The sequence below is a fragment of the Myotis daubentonii genome, chromosome 15 (genome assembly GCF_963259705.1).
Source record: "Myotis daubentonii chromosome 15, mMyoDau2.1, whole genome shotgun sequence".
Classification (NCBI taxonomy): Eukaryota; Metazoa; Chordata; class Mammalia; order Chiroptera; family Vespertilionidae; genus Myotis; species Myotis daubentonii.
The window spans coordinates 8216195-8234085 of NC_081854.1; the positions used below are offsets into that span (position 1 = coordinate 8216195).

General features: G+C 54.2%; 1 protein-coding gene across 4 annotated transcripts; it reads right to left on the bottom strand.

The window, feature by feature from the left end:
• Positions 1–227: 227 nt before the first annotated feature.
• On the bottom strand, positions 228–9524 carry FCGRT (Fc gamma receptor and transporter). 4 transcript variants are annotated; one of them, XM_059665377.1, is made up of 7 exons: positions 9503–9524; positions 8477–8563; positions 7957–8208; positions 7300–7575; positions 2544–2828; positions 1937–2053; positions 228–545 (listed from the first exon to the last, which is right to left on the bottom strand). In XM_059665377.1, exons 2-7 carry the CDS (start codon positions 8547–8549, stop codon positions 469–471), a joined length of 1080 nt encoding a protein of 359 aa, XP_059521360.1. In that variant the 5' UTR covers positions 8550–8563; positions 9503–9524; the 3' UTR covers positions 228–468. The 4 variants fall into 4 exon arrangements, with proteins under 4 accessions (XP_059521360.1, XP_059521358.1, XP_059521357.1 ...); XM_059665375.1 differs by having other exon boundaries at positions 9494–9512; XM_059665374.1 differs by lacking the exon at positions 9503–9524 and adding an exon at positions 9159–9296.
• Between the last annotated feature and the right edge of the window lie 8367 nt (positions 9525–17891).

Consider the following 17891-nt stretch of genomic DNA (forward strand, 5'->3'; position numbering starts at 1 on the left):
TTAAAAAGTTTTTAAAATGCTGGCACAGTGTAGGCATTCAGTAAATATTTGTAAAATTTATGAATGAAAACTGTATGACTTGGTGTATAGCTGGCAGATTTCACCATGGCAACACGTTGGCCTCAGGGGAGATTGGAAGCCCAGGGCTCACACCACGTACTCCCCCACCGGTGCCCTCGCCTCCCCCACCCCGCCCTGAAAAAGTTGAAATGATGAGGACACAATGATTCAGGCCCAAACTCATGTTATATGTGAATGTGGAAAAGAGCCATATATATTAGGAGGGGACACTGAGGCTGATCACAGGACGAAAAATCCAGAGGGCGGACACCAGGCCCAGGACTCCTTCTGGAGGCTCAGAACTAACAGGATTCCGGGAGGTCTCACAGCATGGACAGCCCTGGCTGCATTAGCTGGTCACAGCCAGGACGGGGGTGGTCAGGCAGCTGCTGAGGACGCTGTCACAGCCTAAGAGTCAGCTTCCTTGCTTGGCCCAGTGGGCAGGAGGGCACCGAGGTCGTCCCCACGAAGAAGGATCCAAGGGGCTGAGGAAAGAGAAAGGCGGAGGCCATCAGAGCCTCCGGGACCTCTGGGTCCCCCCCTCCTGCGTGTGTGTGTGCGTGTGTGTGTGTGTGTGCTGCTCTATCCCCCTCTGTGTGTGAGTGTGTGTGTGCGTGTGTGTGTGTGTGTCTGAGCTGCTCTATCCCCCTCTGTGTGTGAGTGTGTGTGTGTGAGTCTGAGCTGCTCTATCCCCCTCTGTGTGTGAGTGTGTGTGTGCGTGTGTGTGTGTGTGTGTCTGAGCTGCTCTATCCCCCTCTGTGTGTGAGTGTGTGTGAGTGTGTGTGTGTGTGTGTGTGTGTCTGAGCTGCTCTATCCCCCACTGAGTGTGTGTGTGTGTGGGGGGGGGGGGGGGTCTGAGCTGCTCTATCCCCCACTGAGTGTGTGTGTGTGTGAGTGTGTGTGTGTGTGTGTGTGTGTGTGTATGAGCTGCTCTATCCCCCTCTGAGCTGAGTGTGTGTGTGTGTGTGTGTGTGTGTGTGAGTCTGAGCTACTCTATCCCCCTCTGAGTGTGTGTGTGTGTGTGTGTGTGTGTTAGAATCTGAGCTGCTCTATCCCCCTCTGAGTGTGTGTGTGTGTGAGTCTGAGCTGCTCTATCCCCCTCTGACTGTGTGTGTGTGTGTGTGTGAGTCTGAGCTACTCTATCCCCCTCTGAGTGTGTGTGTGTGTGTGTGTGAGTCTGAGCTGCTCTATCCCCCTCTGAGTGTGTGTGTGTGTGTGTGTGTGTGTGTGAGTCTGAGCTGCTCTATCCCCCTCTGAGTGTGTGTGTGTGTGTGAGTCTGAGCTGCTCTATCCCCCTCTGAGTGTGTGTGTGTGTGTGAGTCTGAGCTACTCTATCCCCCTCTGAGTGTGTGTGTGTGTGTGAGTCTGAGCTACTCTATCCCCCTCTGAGTGTGTGTGTGTGTGTGTGTGTGTGTGTGTGTGTGTGAGTCTGAGCTGCTCTATCCCCCTCTGAGTGTGTGTGTGTGTCTGAGCTGCTCTATCCCCCTCCGAGTGTGTGTGTGTGTGTGTGTGTGTGTGTGAGTCTGAGCTACTCTATCCCCCTCCGAGTGTGTGTGTGTGTGTGTGTGTGTGTGTGTGTGAGTCTGAGCTGCTCTATCCCCCTCTGAGTGTGTGTGTGTGTCTGAGCTACTCTATCCCCCTCCGAGTGTGTGTGTGTGTGTGTGTGTGAGTCTGAGCTGCTCTATCCCCCTCTGAGTGTGTGTGTGTGTGAGTCTGAGCTGCTCTATCCCCCTCTGAGTGTGTGTGTGTGTGAGTTTGAGCTACTCTATCCCCCTCTGAGTCTGTTTCCCGCCTCCAGGTCTGCGTCCCCACCTCTCTCTGCTCCTATTTTTTGGGGTCCCTCTCTCTCGGAGTCTCCTCTCTCCCTGCCCCCCACCTGGTAGCCCCCTCTTCATCCTCCACCACAGCACAGCTCCTCCTGCAGCCACTGCCATGAGCAGTAAGAAGCCGATGACGATTCCAACCACTGGCACCAAGGACTTGGCTGACGAATCTGCGGCCAGAGAAACGCTGTCAGTGTTCAGTGGACCTCTGCCCCATCGGAGCCCGGGCAGGGGCTGGGAGCGGGTGTGGGCAGCGGAGAGGCCAGCCAGCGCAAGTTCTGGGTCTGGGCAGGACGCCCCCAGGTGAGAACCAGCCATGGCAAGCGGGGTCTCAGCACAGGGGCGAGGGCCCTGCAGCCGCAGGGCTGGTGTTAGAACTCGGGGCGGGGGGCACAGAGCAGTAGGTCTCTCAGGGCAGGGAAGGGTGGGTCTGGGTGAGGACTGGCAGCAGCAGGACAGAAGGCGGTCAGACTCCGGGAGGACTGCCCATCGTGGTGAACAAGGAGGCCAGCAGCAGCCGGGGGTGGGGGGCGGCCAGGGGGCGGGCAGCTCTGGGAGGAGGGGCAGTGGTGGGCACGAGGCGGGCAGGACCGGCAGCCGCGGGTGGGGGCGATCAGCCTCGGAGGGTTTGCTACAGAAACGCCAAGGAGAACGCCAGACCCCGCGGGACCTCACCCAGGCCCACGACGAGGGGCTGCGGCAGCCCCGCGTGCTGCACGACGCAGCGGTAGTGGTGCTCGTCGCCGCTCCGGACGGTCAGCGTGGACCAGGCGTGGAAGGAGCCGTCGCCGTTGGGGCCGAAGTTGCTGTCGCCGGCGCCCACGGCCAGCCCGTTCCGCAGGAAGCGCAGCTGCAGCTCCGGGGGGTAGAAGGAGAAGGCGCTGCAGGTGAGCACCGAGAGGCCGGGGCCCCCGGGCCGGGCCTTCAGGCGCATGGACGGCGGCTCTGCAGACAGACAGCGGCCAGGCCTGAGCCCCCGGACCCGGGCCCCAGGGCCAGCCCCGGGCGGGCTGGACAGGGACCCAGACGGGCCTCCAGCCCTTTCAGCAGGTCCCACCGCGGGCCCGGCACTGCGCTTCGCCTGGAGAATGTGATGGTACAAGGAGAGGGACCCGCCCAGGGTGACAGGGACCCCGCTGCCCGCCATCAGGGTACCCGGCCCTCATCCATGCCTCCCTGAGCGCACCTGTGCTGGGCATCCACCGCGCCAGGCACTCTGAACCAGAGACAAGTCCCTGCCTTCATGGAGCGTATGCTCTAAGGCAGCGGTTCTCAACCTGTGGGTCACGACCCCTTTGGGGGTCGAACGACCCTTTCACAGGGGTCGCCTAAGACCATCGGAAATCGCAGATATAATGACATATTGTTTTTGTGATGAATCACTACGCTTTCATTATGTTCAATTTGTCACAATGAAAATACATCCTGCAGATCAGATATTTACATGACGATTCATAACAGTAGCAACATGACAGTGATGAAGTAGCAACGGAAATAATGTTATGGTTGGGGGTCACCACCACATGAGGAGCTGTATTAAAGGGTCCCGGCGTTAGGAAGGTTGAGAACCGCTGCTCTAAGGGAAGAGACAAATATTTGTGTACAAATAAATGAAAGAGCAACAGACTCTGAAAGTGGAATGCTGAGGGAGAATAAGACAGACCTACACTCATTACAAAGATAGTAAGAGGGCGCCCTGGCCAGTGTGCTCAGTGGTTAGAGCGTCAGTCCCAGAACCCTAGGGTCGTGGGTTCGATTCAGGTCAAGGGCACATACCTGGGTTGCAGGTTCCCCGCCCCGTTTAGGGTGCATGTGGGAGGCAAGTGATTGATGTGGGCTCTCTCACAACAATGTTTCTCTCTCTCTTTCTTCTCACCCCTTCCCTCCCCTCGCCCTTCCACTCTCTCTAAAATCAATGGAAAAATCCTCCAATGAGGATTAAAAGAAAGAAAGAAAGAAAGAAAGGAAGGAAGGAAGGAAGGAAGGAAGGAAGGAAGGAAGGAAGGAAGGAAGGAAGGAAGGAAAGAAAGAAAGAAAGAAAGAAAGAAAGAAAGAAAGAAAGAAAGAAAGAAAGAAAGAAAGAAAGAAAGAAAGAGGAAAAAAAAGACAGTAAGAGGGAGTTATGAAATATTTCATGCCAGCACATTTGAATGTCCTGGAAAAATCCCTAAGACATACAACTTTCCAAAACTGACATAATAAAACTTGAGTAGTACTAAGTATTTAAAAAATTGAATCCATAAATTGAAACTTTTCAACAAACAAAATGCCAGGCCCAGATGACATCATTGGTGAATTCTTCAAAACAACTAAGAAAGAATAATCCTGTTCTTACACAAATTCTTCCAGGAAACTGAGAAAAGAGGAAGCTATTCCTAGCATGGTATCCAGGGCAACCGTGATAACAAAACCTCACAAGGACATAACAAGCAATGGAATTTAAGGCCAATATCTCTCATGCAAATAGACTCAAATCCTTTAAAAAAACAAACACATTAACAGATAGAATCAAGTCATTTAAAAAATTTATTTACTTGCCCTGACCGGTTTGGCTCAGTGGATAGAGCGTCGGCCTGCGGACTGAAGGGTCCCAGGTTCGGTTCCGGTCAAGGGCATGTACCTTGGTTGCGGGCACATCCCCGGTGTGGGGTGTGCAGGGTCGATGTTTCTCTCTCATCGATGTTTCTAACTCTGTCCCTCTCCCTTCCTCTCTGTAAAGAATCAATAAAATATATTAAAAAAAAATTTATTTACTTATTTAGCCGAAACCGGTTTGGCTCAGTGGATAGAGTGTCGGCCTGCGGACTGAAAGGTCCCAGGTTCGATTCCGGTCAAGGGCATGTACCTGGGTTGCGGGCACATCCCCCCGATGTTTCTCTCTCATCGATGTTTCTAACTATCTCTCTCCCTTCCTCTCTGTAAAAAACCAATAAAATATATTTTTTAAAAAATTATTTACTTATTTATTGGTAATTCTCACCCGAGGATATTTTTTCCATTGATTTTTAGAGAGAGTGAAAGGGAGGAAGAGAGAGAAAGAGAAACCAATGTGAGAGAGACATATCAATTGGTTGCCTCCGGCATGCACTCCAGCTGGGGGCCCGGGATCCAACCTGCAACCCAAGGATCCATCCTGAAACCTAGGTGCGTGCCCCTGACCAGGAATTGCACCTGAGACCCTTCAGGGCACAGTCCGATGCTCTAACCATTGAGCACCACCGGCCAGGGTAGAAGAATCAAGTCATTTATATGAAAGATAATACAGTATGATCAAGTGAAGTTTACTTGTGAATTTGAGAATACATGATGTTCACTATCACCACTCTATTCAACATTGTACTGGGGATCCCAGCCAGTGCAACAAGATAAGAAAAAGAAATAAACGGTATTAAAATTGCAAAAGAAAATAAAATGGGTCCAATATGACATAATCCAAAAGAAGCTATACAAATTTAATAGAAATAAGTAAATTCAAAAATTTTTTCTGGATACAGGGAAATATATAAAAATCAATAGTATTTCACCCTGGCCCGTGTGGCTCAATTGGTTGAGCATTGTCCCATACACCAAAAGGTTGCCAGTTGATTCCAGGTCAGGACCCATGCCCAGGTTGCTGGCTTGATCCCCAGTAGGGGGCCTGCAGGAGGCAGCTGATTGATGTTTAAAAACATGTTTAAGCCCTAGCTGGTTTGGCTCAGTGGATAGAGTGTCGGCCTGCGAACTGAAGGGTCCCAGGTTCGATTCCTGGTCAGGACACATGCCTGGGTTGTGGGCTCCATCCCCAGTGGGTGGCCTGCAGGAGGCATTGGATCAATGATTCCCTCGTATCACTGATGTTTCTTTCTCTCTCTCCCGCCTCCCTTCCTCTCTGAAATTGATAAAAACATATTTTTTTAAATAATCATTTATCTGATTAGTGAAAAATGAATTCACAAGATACTACTACACACCCACTAGAATTGTTAAAATGAAAGGCAGTATCAAGTTCTGGCAAACCTGTGGTGCAACTGAAATTCACACACACAACTGGTGGGCGTATGAAACTGGTTCAACCACTTTGCAAGGATCATAGCCCCACCTACTAAAGCTAATCCTATACATGGACTATGACTTAACCATTCCACTCAGGGGTATGAAGTCAAAATAAATGAAAACACAGATTCATCCGCGGACAGGGACAAAAATGCTCAAAGAAGCTTCACTCGTGACAGCCCCCGTCTGGAAAGAAGCCACGCGTTGAGAAACTGTGTTATGGTGCACGCAGTGGAACAGTACTCAGCAATAAAAAAGGACGGACACACCCAACAACAGAGGCCGGACACAAGCTGGAGCGAAAGAAGCAAGACACGCGCATAGCTGTATGAAGCTCAAAGGCGGGCAACCCTGTGGCCACAGAAGTCAGGTGAGTTGTTCTCCTTGGGGAGAATTGAATTGGAGGGGACACAAGAAAGTCTCCTGGGGTCCTGGAATGTCCTAGATCTTGATCTGGAGGGCAGGTACTTGGGCACATATAGAAATTAATCGAGCCCGGCCGGTGTGGCTCAATGGTTGGGCGTCAACCTATGAACCAGGAGGTCACGGTTTGATTCCCGGTCAAGGGCATATGCCTGGGTTGTGGGCTCGATCCCCAGTGGGGGGGGGGGGGGGGGCGTGCAGGAGGCAGTTGATCCATGATTCTCTCTGGTCATGGATGTTTCTATCTCTGTCTCTCTCCCTTCCTCTCTGAAATCAAAAAGAATCGGTTTTAAATAAATAAATAGATAGATAAATCGTCCCTCTGACTGCCAGGTGGAGGGTGGTCCGTATGGAGGGCAGAGAGGGAAGCTGGGATGGTAGGGTGGGGGGACCCTAGGGACCAAAGAGCTCCGATTCCAGCCCTTGAGAATCCCCCTGGCCTGTCCCTCTTTACAGCTTGGGTGACATGTGCTGCAGTGGAGGTCACACGAGGCATCATGGGAGCCCCCAGAAGGCCAGTGAGAGCCTCATGGACCAGAAGAACAAGGTCCCTGGGCGTGACACCAGTGGAACCGGACAGAGAGCGACAGAGAAGAGAGGGGAGGGCTGGTGTGAGCTCAGGGAACTCTGGGGGACTCCACCTGGCAGAGGGGTGCAGACGGAGAGATGTGAGGCTCAGGAGAGGGACGGGGCCACACCCCCGGGGGCCCCAATACAGGCTGAGGGCCTCGAGCTCCGTCCCCAGGGCTCTGGGAGCCACAGGAGGGCTGTGTGCAGGAGAGGGGCCGGGTCACCTCTGGGGACAGAAGGACCCTCGGGACGCCTGGGGGATGGGCCAGGGCGGGGGTGGGGGGGCCCTGGAGGCTGGGAGGTCAGGGAAGAGGCTGTGGGAAGGGGACGGGGCCTAAGGTGGGGCGCGGGGACGCAGATCACTGGATCAGATTCCTCCGGGGGCGCTCACCCTTCCACTCCAGGTTGCTGCGGCCGGTCTCCAGGTGGCCCAGCAGCCGCTGGGGGCAGGAGGTCAGCAGGAAGTGCCCCTCCTGCCACACGGCGTCCTCGTGCTGCTTCCACTTCTGACTGATGGCCCGCGCCTCCGGCCAGTCTCCATCCCAGTTGCCCGCCTTGGGGTCGAACTTCATGAACTCCTCGCCATTCAGGGCGAACGTGGCCACGGCCACCGTGGAGTTGTCAGGGCCCATCTCACAGCCCAGCAGGCCCTGCAGGATGTAGGAGCCTGGGGTACCCCCCACAGGTGAGCAGGGCCCAGGAGCAGGGCCCCCCCCTCCTGCAGATCCAGGTCTCAGAACCCCCAGCCCCTCCTCCCTCAGACCCAGGAGTCCAGGCCCCCAGCCCTCCTCCCTCAGACCCAGGGGTCCAGGCCCCCAGCCCCTCCTCCCTCAGACCCAGGAGTCCAGGCCCCCAGCCCCTCCACCCTCAGACCCAGGAGTCCAGGCCCCCAGCCCTCCTCCCTCAGACCCAGGAGTCCAGTCCCCCCAGCCCTCCTCCCTCAGACTCAGGAGCCCAGGCCCCCAGCCCCTCCTCCCTCAGACTCAGGAGCCCAGGCCCCCAGCCCCTCCTCCCTCAGACCCAGGAGCCCAGGCCCCCCGCCCCTCACCTCCTTGGTCCAGGACTTTGAAGGCCTCCAGGAAGAGCGCCTGCTTGACCCTGAGGTCGGCCGTCTCCTTCTCCCAGTACCAGGGCAGCTGGCTCTCCCAGATCCAGGCCCCGAAGGGCTCGGCCTGGCCCCGCAGGTCACTGTAGCGCAGGTACTGCTGCGGCCCCAGCCAGCCCGTGGCCCAGAAGGCGGGGGAGCCCGGGGCCGGGGAGGACACGGCGGTCAGGCGGTACAGCAGGGAGCGGTGGCCGTCTGCGGAGACAGGGGAGGGCGCCGGTGGGGCGGGCGGCCCCCGACGGGAGCGCGGCCGGCGCCCCGACAGCCGAGGCAACCCGGCCCGCGGGGACAGACCGGAGACGGGCGCGCACACCCCGAGCGGCACAGGGACCCGGATCGGGGCTCAGGTGCTGCCCCGGCCCCCGGGCCGCGGGGGAGAAGGCGGTCAACAAGGTGGAACGCGCGCTCCGGGGGGACTCGGCTCCCGCGCGCCCCGCCCGCCCGCCCGCCGAGCGCCGCTCACCTGCGCGCAGGGTCCGAGGCAGGAGGACGAGCAGGAGACAGAGCCCCCAGGGCTGAGGCCGGGGCACCCGCATCCTGGGAGGGCGATCTGGGGCGGGAGGGGGCGCGTGACTCCCAGGGACCCCCGCCCCGCCCCGCCCGCCCCCGACTCCGCGGGGCTCGGCCGCCACGGCCCCCGCGCGGGCGCTGCGGGAGCGGGTTCAGGGCCCCGTCGCGGACCGAGACACGAACACCCGACGCCTCCGCGAACTTTCACCCCTTAATTGGCTGCCTGTCGGTTAATTAATGACAGAGGCGGGGAGGGCTGCCACCCGTTCCCCGCCCCGGCCCCGCCCCGCCCGCCCCGCCGCTCCGCCCTCGGACCCGGGACTCTCCGCCCTCGGACCCGGGAGCCCGGGCCCCCAGCCGCTCCGCCCTCGGACCCAGGACTCTCCGCCCTCGGACCCAGGACTTTCCGCCTTCGGACCCAGGACTCTCCGCCCTCGGACCCAGGACACTCCGCCCTCGGACCCAGAAGCCCGGGGCCCCAGGCGGTCCGCCCTCGGACCCAGGACTCTCCGCCCTCGGACCCAGGACTCTCCGCCCTCGGACCCAGGAGCCCGGGGCCCCAGGCGGCCCGCCCTCGGACCCAGAAGCCCGGGCCCCAGGCGGCCCGCCCTCGGTGTGCGCCCCGCTCCGCTCACCGCACCGGGATCCCTGCCCGCGCAGCCCAGCTGCTCCCGTGACTGGAGACCCCAGTTCCTCTCTCACATCCTGTCCGGAGACCGTCCCCGACTCGGGAATATGCACCCCGCCCCCCAGCTGCAGGGCACACCCCAGGCCCTGGGCCCAGACTTTGAGTGTTTGTCTCTGCCTGTCTTGAACGTTTTTGTCCTTTTTTTTTTTTTTTTAATCTGTTTCTCTGTTGCTCCCTGTTTTTTTCATGTTGAGGGTGTGGGCCGCCCGAATGTCAGGACCGAGGTGAGAGCAGACCCACCCTCTGAGCCCAGCACCCGCCCCCCTCCGCCCGGCCCCTCACCTCATTTACCCCCAGGCCTCCAGCGGCTTCTGCGCTGGGCGCGCTCCAGACGCCGCTGTCAGTAGTTCCTCCTTGCAACCCCTCCCCCGAGAGGCCCGTTAAAGTGCCCTGCACTTCTTTTTTTCTTTCTTTTTTTTTAAAACAGTATTTTTGTTCTAGGATAATGTTTTCTTAGTAAAATAAAAACTTTGTATAAAGACATTACAGATCCAAAGCTCTTTTTTTTTTTTTTTTACATTTATTGATTCAAGGTCCAGTTATGCATCAGACACTGAAGGGGCACAGCACATGCGAAGCGAAACGGACACTCAGATTCCACTGCTGCCAAATGACTCCCTTCCCGCAAAAGGGGGGGTCTGGCCGGGTCGCTCAGCTGTTCAGAGTGTCCTCCAGATACACTGAGGTTGTGGGTTTCATTCTGGGTCAGGGCACAGACAAGAATCAACGAATGGCCCTGGCTGGTGTTGCTCAATGGTTAGACCGTCGGCCCACACAGGCAAGGGTCTCGGGTTCGATTCCCTGCCAAGGGCATGTATCTGGGCTGCAGGTTCAATCCCGGGCGCGGTCAGGGCGGGTGGAGAGGCAACTAGTTTACGTGTGCCTCTCACACCAATGTTTCTCTCTGTCTCTCTCTCTCCCCCTCCCTCCCTCCCTTTTATTCTCTCTAAAAGTCAATGGAAAAAATATCCTTGGGTGAGGATTAACCAAAAAATAAGGGTCGGGGAAACAATGCTTGAAATCTGCCCAGAAACTAAACTGGCAGAGATGTTAACAAACTGGAAAGTCACCCATCAGCAAAAAGACACTTCTCATTGTTCTACAAGTGCGTAAAACCTGGACACGAGCCCAGCCGTCTTGGCTCAGCGGTTGAGCGTCGACCTATTAACCAGGAGGTCATGGTTTGATTCCTGGTCAGGGCACATGCCTGGGTTGCAGGCTCAATCCCCATTGGGGGGGCATGTAGGAGTCAGCCAATCAATGATTTTCTCTCATTATTGATGTTTCTCTTTCTCTTTTCCTCTCTGAAATCTATAAAAAATACTTAAAAAAAAAAAAAAAAACCTTTCCCTAGCTGGTTTGGCTCAGTGGATAGAGTGTCGGCCTGCGAACTGAAGGGTCCCAGGTTCGATTCCTGGTCAGGACACATGCCTGGGTTGTGGGCTCCATCCTCAGTGGGGGGCCTGCAGGAGGCATTGGATCAATGATTCCCTCTCATCATTGATGTTTCTGTCTCTCCCTCTCCTTTCCTCTCTGAAATCAATAAAAATATATGGAAAAACAAACAAAAAACAAGCAAACCTGGACATGAACTCTGTATCTAGCTTATTTCTTTTTTAAAAAAATTGTTATTGCCGAAACCGGTTTGGCTCAGTGGATAGAGCGTCGGCCTGCGGACTGAGAGGTCCCAGGTTCGATTCCGGTCGAGAGCATGTGCCTGGGTTGAGGGCACGTCCCCAGTGGGAGATGTGCAAGAGGCAGCTCATCGATGTTTCTCTCTCATCGATGTTTCTAACTCTATCTCTCTCCCTTCCTCTCTGTAAAGAATCAATAAAATATATTTTTAAAAAAATTGTTATTGATTTCAGAGAGGAAGGGAGAGGGAGAGAGAGATGGAAACATCAATGATGAGAGAGAATCATTGACCGGCCGCCTCCTGCATGCCCCCTACTGGGGATAGAGCCCGAAACCCAGGCATGTGCCCTTGACTGGAATCGAACCCAGGACCTTTCAGTCCACAGGCCGACGCTCTATCCACTGAGCCAAACCAGCTAGGGCACCTTTGGGTCTTTAATACCTTCTGACATGATCTCAGCACACAGTCCCAATACACATCACGATACCCTTTTCTATAAAGGACTTGAGCTTCTGGACTTGGGTATCTGCAGGGTGTCCTGGAGCAATGCCCACGCATGCCAAGGCACACCAAGGCTCCAGTCACCCGCCCCCGGCCCGCACGCCTGCGATAATGCCTCCATTCATTTGCTTTATTGTGAAATGCACAAAACGAAAGATTTACCACTTAATGGAACTTCTCCTGCCTGTGGGTCCCTGACTCTCTCATGTATGTGGGGTTCCCATACGGATGTATGTGTGAGGTTTGGTTATTTTCTCTTGCCACAAGAAAAAATGACTTCCCATTTAATGACATTTACTGCACTCACAATTGGAACCACCACCCCAAAAAGGAGACCCACACAGCAAGCAACCCTACCTCCCGCCCCCCCAGCACCCCAGCCCTGGCGACCACTAATCTGCTCTCTGCGTCTGTGGATCTACCTATTCTGGCCATTTCATGGAAATGAGACCCTCCAATAGCGTAGCCTTTTGTGTCTGATTTCTTTCTTTTTTAAAAAAGGAAATATTAAAAAAAAAAAAAAAAAGGAAATATAGCCTTACCAGTGTGGCTTAGCGGTTGAGCGTCGGCCTGTGGACCAGGAGGTCACAGTTTGATTCCCGGTCAGTGCACATGCCCGGGTTGTGGGCTCCATCCCCAGTGTGGGGTGGGCAGGAGGCAGCCGATCAATGATTCTCTCTCATCATTGATGTTTCTATCTCTCTCTTCCTTTCCCTTCCTCTCTGAAACCAATAAAAACTATATTTCTTTTTTATTTTATTTTTTTATTATTTTAAATATATTTTAATTGATTTCAGAGAGGAAGGGAAAGGAAGAGATAGAAACATCAATGATGAGAGAGAATCATTGATCGGCTGCCTCCTGCCCACCCCACACTGGGGATCGAGCCCACAACCCGGGCATGTGCCCTGACTGGGAATCAAACTGTGACCTCCTGGTTCATAGGTTGCCGCTCAATCACTGAGCCACGCCGGCCAGGCTTGGCTTCTTTACTTAACATAATGTTTTTGAGTTTTATCCATGTTGTAGCATGTGTCAGAATTTCATTTTTTTTTTTTTAATCCTCACCCAAGGATATTTTTCATTGATTTTTAGAGAGAGTGGAAGAGAGAGGGAAAGACGGAGGGCAATATCGATGCGAGAGAAACACATCAACCGGTTGCCTCCTGCATGAGCCCCGACCAGGAACGGGCTGGGGAGGACCCTGCAACCGAGGTACGTGCCCTTGACTGGAATCAAATTTTGGTCCATAGGCTGATGCGCTATCCACTGAGCCATGCTGCCTAGGGCAGAACTTCATTCCTTTTTATGGCTGAATAATATTCCATTGCATGGATCTATCACCTTTTGTTTATCCATACATCCGTTGATGGCCGTGTGGGTTGTTTACAGTTTGGGGCTATTATAAATAACTAGAGGCCCGGTGGGCGATCAGGGCCTATGGGGGCCTTCTGGCTGGCAGCCGGAGCCTTCTTTCGTGCCGCGCTGCCCCCTGGTGGTCAGCGCACGTCATAGTGAGCGATCAAACTCCCGGTCGGTCTCCCCGTCACTCCTGAGGACACAGTTTGCATATTAGCCTTTTATTTATAGAGAGAGGTGCTTCTGTGGACATTTAGGTACACGTTTTGCTTTTTTTAAAATAGCTGTTTTCAATTCTCTGGGGCATATACTCAGAAATGGAATTGCTAGGTCATATGATGGACTGGTCAAGGTTCTCCATAGAGACAGAACCAACAGGAAGTGTATATACATATATATAGAAAGAGACTTTAAGGAATTGGCTCACATGATTGTGAGGTTTGCTGAGTCTAAACTCTGATAGGGGTGGTGGGCAGGCTGGGGACTCAGGAAAGAGTTGCAGCTGAGAAGTCCGAAGTCAGGCAGGATGGAGAGGCAGGAAGGGCTGATGTAGCAGATGAAGCCCAGCTCAGTGGGTTAGAGTGTCATCTTGATACACCAAGGTTGCGGGTTTGACCCCCAGTCAGGGCACATACCAGGAGCAATCAGTGAATGAAAATAAATCGAACAACAAATCAATGTTTCTCTCTCCTCCTCCCTTCCTCCTTTCCACTCTCTTTAAAACTCAATTTCCTGCCCTAACCGGTTTGGCTCAGTGGATAGAGCGTCAGCCTGCAGACTGAAAGGTCCCAGGTTCGATTCCAGTCAGGGGCATGTACATTGGTTGCGGGCACATCCCCAATGGGGGGTGTGCAGGAGGCAGCTGATTGATGTTTCTCTCTCATCGATGTTTCTAACTCTCTATCCCTCTCCTCTCCTCCCTGTAAAAAATCAATAAAAATATATTAAAAAAAACAAAACAAAACTCAATTTCCTCACATGAGGATTAACAACAACAGCAAAGGGTGAGAGGCTCCCTAAGCTGTCCCAGCACCTGCTACACAGCCCTGGCCGCCCCCGCCCCCCCCCCCCCAGCTCTGCTGTAATAAGCAGGGTGACCTCTGCTGCCTGAGTCCTGCAGGGCCGTCACCAGAGGACCCGCCCTGCCCTGGGTCGTTGGTAATCTCAGGCCTCCACCCCAGGCTCCTCGGGTCCCCGAAAGTACAGTATCCTGAGGCCCAGCAACAAAGGCTCCACTAATGTCCCCAGAGGAGTCGGTCCCCCTGTCCCTGGGGTCCTCCCTAATGAGTCCTGAGCCCTCAGAGAACCAGCCACTGGGGCCCTCAGCCCCAGGCCCTGTCCCCGCCCTTCAGTTCTGTTGTAAAGCTGAGCCACGCCCCGCACACCCACCCCTGGCTTCTCTCGATTATTGTCCCTCACCAAGTCTTGCCCTATCCAGAACCTCCCCACGAATGATGGACAGACAGACACAGAGTGTCAGGTAGCTAAGCAGACAGACAGATAATAAATACACAGACACCCGGCTGGTGTGGCTCAGTGGTTGAACATCGACCTTTGAACCAGGAGGTTACAGTTCGATTCCGGGTCAGGGCACATGCCCGGGATGCGGGCTTGATCCCCAGTGTGGGGCATGCAGGAGGCAGCCGATCAGTGATTCTCTCTCATCATTGATGTTTCTATCTCTCTCTCCCTCTCCCTTCCTTTGTTATCATGTCCCAATGGGCCAATCAAAAGTATATATTTATCTTTTTTTTAAATATATTTTATTGATTTTTTTACAGAGAGGAAGGGAGAGGGATAGAGAGTTAGAAACATCGATGAGAGAGAAACATCGATCAGCTGCCTCCTGCACATCTCCCACTGGGGATGTGCCCACAACCCAGGCACATGCCCTTGACCGGAATCGAACCTGGGACCCTTCAGTCCACAGGCCGACGCTCTATCCACTGAGCCAAACCGGTTTCGGCCAAAAGTATATATTTAAAAAAATAAAGACACAGATGCACAAGTAGTCAGATAGATGGATAGATGGATGGAAAATTGGAAAATAAAGAGAGATAAGACAGACACACAAAACAGATAGTTAGACAGACAGATAGCAAAATCGATAGACAGAAAAATAGAATCAATTAGACAGAGCCCCAGGATCTGCTATGGCTCCCCTAGCCGGCAGGAAACCATCACTTTCCCAGGAACCCCTGCTCATCTAGCTAGATTGCTTTCCCTCATTCCAAGGTCCCCACCATAGGGGACCTGAGACCCCACTAAAAAGGGCCCTGAGGTCCTTCTCCATGGCTCTGTGCGTCCCCTTCAGATGCTCCGGGTCCTTCTCGAATGGTTAAAACACCCCCTAGGATTCTGCTCTATTACCAGGACCCTGAACCAATCGCAGGAGAGCCCTGGGGACCAGTCCTTGGGCTCCCGCCCCCCACACACCCAGGGCCCTAGTGCACTGTCCCGGGCCTTCCCAGTGGCCCCAGGTCCTGCGATAACCCTCCACTGTCCGTCAGGTCCTGCTTTACCCATGTCTGGGTGTCCCAGGTCCTGCTGCAATGCCCCATCAGCGATCACTTGGACACCTCTCAGACCCTACTCCACCACTGCGCCCTCTGCAGAAGTCCTTTGGTTCCCGATAAAATGTCCGCAGGGCCCTGGGCACTCAGAAGGCCCCCTGGGTCCTACTAAAATGGACACAGTCTTCCCTCTGTAGCCTTGAGGGTCACCAAACGGCCTCAGGGTGCCCCTCTAAGCCCTGCCTGGAACCCAGTAGAATGCCTCTTGACCTACCATGAAGTCTTGACCTAACATGGTCCACAGGGCTGGCTCCTGGCAGCTCCAGGGGAGAATCCTTTCCTTTGCCTTTCCCCGCGGCTGGAGGCCACCTGCATCCCTTGGCTAGTGGCACCATCCTCCATCTTCAACACCAGCACCTCCTCTCCTCTCCTCTCTGACCCTGCACCCTTCCTTATGTCTCCCTGACTCTGATCCTTCCACTTCCTCTTATAAGGACCCTTGTGATGATGTTGGTCTCACCTGTTTGATCCAGGATTATGTTTCAATTCAAGATCCTGAACTTAATCCCATCTGCCAAGTGCTCTTTTTTTAAATAAATATATTTTTATTGATTTCAGAGAGAGGAAGGGAGAGGGAGAGAGAGATTGAAACATCAATGATGACAGAAAATCACTGATCGGTTGCCTCCTGCATGCCCCTCACTGGGGATCGAGCCTGCAACCCGGGCATGTGCCCCTGACTGGAATCAAACCCGAGGCCCTTTCAGTCTGCAGGCTGACACTCTATCCATTGAGCCAAACTGCATAGGGCCCAAGTCCCTTTTTAAAAAAATATATTTTAATTGATTTCAGAGAGGTAGGGAGAGGGAGAGATAGAAACATCAATGATGAGAGAGAATCATCAATTGGCTGCCTCCTGCATGCCCCCCACTGGGGACGGAGCCCAAAACCTGGGCATGTGCCCTTGACTGGAATCGAACCCGGGACCCCTCAATCCACAGGCCAATGCTCTATCCCAGGGGTCCTCAAACTACGGCCTGCGGGCCACATGCAAATACAAATATTGTATTTGTTCCCGTTTTTTTTACTTCAAAATAAGATATGTGCAGTGTGCATAGGAATTTGTTCAAAGTTTTTTTTTAAAACTATAGTCCGGCCCTCCAACGGTCTGAGGGACAGTGAACTGGCCCCCTGTTTAAAAAGTTTGAGGACCCCTGCTCTATCCACTGAGCCAAACCAGCTAGGGCTGCCAAGTCCCTTTTATCATATAAGCTCTCATATGCACAGGTTTTGGGGGATTAGGGCAGACCTACCACAGGCACCCAGGACGCCCTGTGGGACTGTCCCCTTTCCGATCTGCTCTCCCTCCAGTGAGAATGCACCCAGGGTTTAGCCCCGAAACATTCCCCCATAACTTCCCTCCTTCCTGCTATAAAAGATAAAGCCCTGAGGGTCCTACCCCTGAATGCTCACTGGGAGTCCCTTCCAGGCGCCCCGGGCTCATCTGTGTGTTCAGGGCCATTCACAGCATCGCTGGCGGTGCCCTCTGGCATCCCCAGGGTCCTGCTCTAAGGATGTCTGTGCCCACCAGATCCCCCGGGGTCCTGTTATCACATCCCAAGGGGCCAATCAAAAGCAATAGAAAGCCCACGGCAGGACCGGTTCCTAGTCTGCCGGGCCCCGTGCCAAGCGAGAACGTGGGGCCCCTTGTTCCGACTTCAAGACCGTTCAAGCAGAGTATTCAACCAACGGAACAGCCGCTCAGCCGCCGTGGCCCCGGGGTCTGTGTAACAGACGCGGCCCAGGCGGCTCTGAGCTGTGCGCCCTGAATGGCCACCTGGACAGCCAGCCCTCCCCACTGCAGCTACAGTGCCCCCTACCGAGCCCAAGAGGCAAGCACACCCGAGTTCAAAATCAAATCCTGCCTCTTTCAGGCTGGCTTCTGTGAGAATTGATTTTTCTTCTTTTTTAAAATACATGTTTATTTATTTCAGAGAGGAAGGGAGAGTAAGAGAGAGACACATCAGTGATGAGAGGGAATCATTGATTGGCTGCCTCCTGCACGATGGACTGAGCCTGCAACCCAGGCATGTGCCCTTGACCGGAATCGAACCTGGGACTCTTCCGTCCATTGAGCCAAACCGGCCAGGGCAGGCCTTGATTTCTTTGCCGTAAAACGGGGATAATTGTGCCTCGCTCGGGAGAGAGGCTTCAGCAAGGCAAAGGTTTGGCACAGGGCACACTGCTCCCCTCAGTGTGCTCCCACACCCCAGCACAGTCTGTATTTGTAGAATGAACGGAGGCAATAACGAGTGGCCTGGCTGGTTTGTTATGCCCCTAAAATTCTTCTAGAATGGCGTCGGCGTCCTGCTAGAACGTTCCAGCAGAAACCATCCCCCTTCCCCTGAAGCAATCTGTAGGTCTGTTATAACAAGTGACAAAGCTGGACCCCCTATAATGTTAGTCCCCAGTTTCCCCACGGCGGGCTCAGGGCAGCACTGAAATACACACGCACGCACACACGCACACGCACACACACACACTAAAATACACACACAGAAGCCCCTCCATTCGATTGCCTCACAGCCCTGGGGACCAGTTCAATGAATGCAGGTGCCTGCTACACAAATAAAGCCGATGGACCATCAGGTAACCGGGCACTGCAATCCTG

Bases quoted from the DNA above. Each gene is read 5' to 3' on its own strand.
- FCGRT (XM_059665377.1), bottom strand. From the start codon at position 8,549: ATGCGGGTGCCCCGGCCTCAGCCCTGGGGGCTCTGTCTCCTGCTCGTC. The intron at 7,576-7,956 runs GTGAGGGGCGGG...GGGGTACCCCAG, and splicing joins CAAAGTCCTGGACCAAGGAG to GCTCCTACATCCTGCAGGGC. The intron at 2,829-7,299 runs GTGAGCGCCCCC...GTCTGTCTGCAG, and splicing joins CAGCAACCTGGAGTGGAAGG to AGCCGCCGTCCATGCGCCTG.